The sequence below is a fragment of the Atta colombica genome, unplaced genomic scaffold (assembly GCF_001594045.1).
Source record: "Atta colombica isolate Treedump-2 unplaced genomic scaffold, Acol1.0 scaffold10, whole genome shotgun sequence".
NCBI lineage: Eukaryota > Metazoa > Arthropoda > Insecta > Hymenoptera > Formicidae > Atta > Atta colombica.
Genome location: NW_017259184.1, coordinates 586,657 through 590,936, shown reverse-complemented (window position 1 = coordinate 590,936; position 4,280 = coordinate 586,657). Strand labels below are relative to the sequence as shown.

Genomic DNA, 4,280 nt, shown 5'->3' with positions numbered 1-4,280 from the left:
ATATATATATACATATTATACAGAATGTTTGGAAAATAAATCTTTCATATAGGGACAGAATGGACTAAACTGAGAAGAAAAATCCTCTACCATGTTACAATTTTCGCAATAGTTAACAAGAAATTAATTGCTAAAAATTGCCGAAAATTTGATAATTTTTTACTCAAATACTATCAACTTTTAGAAAAATAGAAAAATTGCAAGAGACAAAAATTATTTATTTTCTTCTCATAAAGGTTTACGAATTTTTTATAATTTTTTCAGAATTTTGTAATATCATATTTTCTCATGTTGGTGAAAATGAGAAAATGCAGTACTAAAATGATATCACTAATTGATATAAAATTCTGAAAAAATTCTTAGAGTTCTATGTGAAGAAAATAAACAATTTTTGTCTTTTGCAGTTTTTCTGAAAAGTTAATAGTATCTCAGTTTAGTCCATTCTATCTCCATGTGAAAGATTTATCATTATTTTCTAAACATTCTGTATATTAATAATATAATATTAAAATTGATTACATTGTTACAAAACATAAAATAAAAAATTTAATAACTCTAAGTAATAATATAATGTAATTATATGTATACTTCATACATTTATGAATGTACTAAAAAAAAACAAATTTTATTAAAATATTCATTTATAGAAGATAGGAAACAAAGGCCCACAAAAAAGACTACAAATCAACGCCTGAGCCATAGAAATTGCTACATTGAGAAAAAATGAAGAAGAAAAGTTTACATCAAAAAATGAATGAGAAGCGATCTATTTCGGTGTGGCATAAGGTGTGAAGATCGATTTATGTCGGAACGTATAAGAAGTACGATATATGGTATATCGAGAAAATGAGAAAAACAGTTCAAGTCACATGAAATTAAAGAAAAGATTATATAGTACAATATAGTTTCTTCTTATAAATTATATAATGGTATGACTGAGAAACGGGAATCGTCTTCCGATTTTCCTGTTTCTCGCACTCATTTATTCATATATTATTTAATTTTCCTTAACTAAATTTGTGTAATTTATGAGTAGTGAATATTGCGCTATATAGATCCTTCTTTAGTTTCTTCAGACATAGACCGGTCTTCACGCCTCACGTGAAATAGATCGCTTTTCATTCATTTCTTGAAAGAAATCTTTTTTCATTCGTTTTCGATATAGCATCTTCTACAGCTTAAGCGTTGAAATTTATATATATATATAGTACATACAAATTCACATGAATTATTATATATTACTATAAATAAGCCAGATGAGTCCAATTTGAACTCCGGAGCCAAAACGCAAAGCCATCGACGTAAAAAAAATTCAATGTAAGACTTTTAACGAAAGATTGTAAAGTGTCGATATGCATCTAAATGACGCTTATCAACACTTTATAGTTTTAAAATCTTACATTGATTTTTTTTACGTCAATGGCTTTGCATTTCGGCTTCGGAGCTCAAATTGGACAGGCCTGATTTAAGCATGATTTAAAGATTCTTTGACTTTTATTTTCCCATTTCCTATTTGTTGTTTTCACTAGTATGACTCAATAAAGATTCTTATTTTCAAGTATTCATTAGTCGAGCGCAAGCATGACATGGCAGACAGCGCACTGATCTATCATGCCACATATTCTAGGTTTAATCCTGATAAGAACTAAAATATTTATACTCGTGTTTCCTCTCGGAAAAGATTGACAACCTTCCGAGAGTATCCTTGCTCACAGAAAACACTTCTCTAAAAATCCACCGTTCAGAACTGGCATTAAAACTGTAGGTTTCACATGCTTGTGGTAATTGAATAATTAACGTGAGGATGATAAATATATGAGAAAGATGTAACATAGGCCTAATATAAATGGAAGTTTTCATTTTTCTTTTTGATTTACTTGAAGTCCAAGGTCATTTCTCGACTACGGATTTCCTCTGTGTCAGCCAGAGTTTGACATTTGGATGCAATGGCAGTTTGAAGCTGATTACTTAAAGATGATAATTCGGTACGCATTCTTTCAATCTCAGTATCCCGTCTTTCCACTTGCAGCTGCAGTGCACTTGCCTCATCTGTGGCTATATCTCTTTGTCTACGTAATTCACTATTTTCCTTCTCCAATCTATAATTTATAATAATAATTGTCATTAAAAATTACAAATGATTTTTTTCACTAAACAAGCAAATATTAAAATTATATATAACATACCGTTTGATAGATTCCTGTAATCTGTGTACTTCTATTTTCACTTCCTCAAGATTGCTACAAATTTCTGTATTGCTCTTTTCCGTGAGCTCTAACTTTCCTTTATATTCTTCAAGATCTAACTTCTGTTCTGCAAGTTCTTTCTGCGCCTTCTCCAAATTTTGCTCTATAAATCAAGATATTATTTTTACATAAAATTCCTGTTATTCATTTACTCACGCAAGTCAAGTATTTTAGATAAATTTTAGTATTGGCAGAGGTTACTATCGATATTTAAAATTAAACAAATTTAGAATATTTTCAGTAAATAATGAAAGCATTAATAGAAAAAAAATTAAATTTGAAAAAAGACAAACAAAAAATTGAAGTTTCTGGAATAGATATATAAAAATATTCCCGAAATATTCGGAAGTGTGACCTTCAAACTGGCATCCAACTTACCTAAGCATTTTCGGTTCGTCTCGAAAACCGCCTTGGCGGTAATAAATTCCTCAAATCTGTTATTAAAATGTACATTGATCTTTCTCACTAATTCTCTCGGGATTTGTGTTAGCTCTTCGTCGTTCGCAATTTCTAGAAGAACGTTATGATCGCTCTCCTCGATCACTTCCATGTTGTTCGAATTATTTATAATCAATAATGAATCAATCAGGCTAGATAACCAGTATTCTCACACTTCAAGATAAAAATATGGAATCTTCTTCAGCAGCCACCACATTTGCGTCTTTGTGCTGCTACTGACGGTTTTCACGATTTTACAACAAACGGCATTCACCTTTTCTAACTGCTTCGTCGTTACCAATCGTCAATCATGATGGAATACTGGAAATGATGGAATGATGAAATTGAAGCATTGCGCATGATAAGATAGAAATGGTGAATTTCGTCCAATCAGATTACCAGCGGTAGCACTGCATGGGCTGCCGTCAGCCATAAGGGAAATTTTCATGAGCTGCTCAAACCGACCGTTTCAGCGACAAAAAGAAACCATTGACAAAATAGCGGACAAATTGAATATTTTTGATTTATTTATGTCTACATAACTTGCGAATCATTTGGGAAAATTTGGGAAAAGCATTTACACATTTTAATAGTATTCTTCTTGTTATTAATAAATTTTATTGTGCGTCAAGATAGCAGACAGCGATTTTATTTAATATGTTTTACATATGGGATCGATTAGAAATCCTTTGGAGAAGACGTCTTCATTATTATTTTCATTTGGGAAAAGTTACTATTTGGTAATTCAATAGATTTATCTCGGATTTATAATAGATTGTTAAGCCTTAAACCGGAATTAAGGAATGGAATCACAATCAATTGTTCTTCTCGCACTCGACTGTAGTAGATCAATTTCTTACGGCTTAAGATTAAAACATCTATTATAGATCCGGACTTAGGCCGAAATCACTATGCATTGAAAATTGAGAATGAAGATTAAAGATTGAAATTTCACCAATGAGGACAAAGAAATTCTTGCTCCTTTTGTTCTGATTGGTCAAACTTCAATCTTTCAATCTTCAAACTCATTCCTCAATGCGTAGTCTGATTCCGGCCTACACATTATAAAAACGAACAAAGCCTGGTGTAATGGGTATAGTATAATGAATATAGTAAATCTAAAATCGTCAAAAATTAACCAATTAGCCCGAATCTAATTATGCGTAGTAAGAAATTATGTGTAATAAGAAATCAACTTTATCATAAACTTAATTATATTCGATTAATTTTCATTACATTCAACTGTGATCGGTCAATTTCGTATGACTTAAGACTTTCTATATTTATTGTACCATCCGAGTAAAGTATGCGAACGCAGTCTAACATTGGAGTATTCGGATTTCGGAGTAAACTTTGAACATAAAAATATAAAATAAAGAAGAAAATTTGTTAGAACGTGTAATTTTCTTAATTTGTAAATATTATTATTATTTAAATACATTTCCAAAAAAAAAATTGTTATATTTATTTTTTATTTTCGTTATTTTTTAGCAAAGACGGACAAATATAATATGTACACATACATAATATATATATGTGTGTGTGTGTGTGTGTGTGTGTGTGTGTGTGTGTGTGTGTATACAGGGTGTTTGGAAA

The 4,280-nt window shown here is 30.5% G+C and overlaps 1 protein-coding gene across 2 annotated transcripts in view; it reads right to left on the bottom strand.

Annotated features, from left to right (window-relative positions):
* Nucleotides 1–2,975, bottom strand: part of LOC108684406 (nucleoprotein TPR-like) — a 12,191-nt gene extending 9,216 nt beyond the window's left edge. For both annotated transcript variants that reach the window (XM_018188703.1, XM_018188711.1), the window contains exons 1-3: nucleotides 2,625–2,975; nucleotides 2,187–2,349; nucleotides 1,878–2,099 (exon numbers count right to left, since the gene is read on the bottom strand). In XM_018188703.1, the coding sequence (XP_018044192.1) occupies nucleotides 1,878–2,099; nucleotides 2,187–2,349; nucleotides 2,625–2,796 (557 nt within the window). In that variant the 5' untranslated portion in view covers nucleotides 2,797–2,975. The remainder of the gene's footprint in view (nucleotides 1–1,877; nucleotides 2,100–2,186; nucleotides 2,350–2,624) is intronic.
* Nucleotides 2,976–4,280: the final 1,305 nt, after the last annotated feature.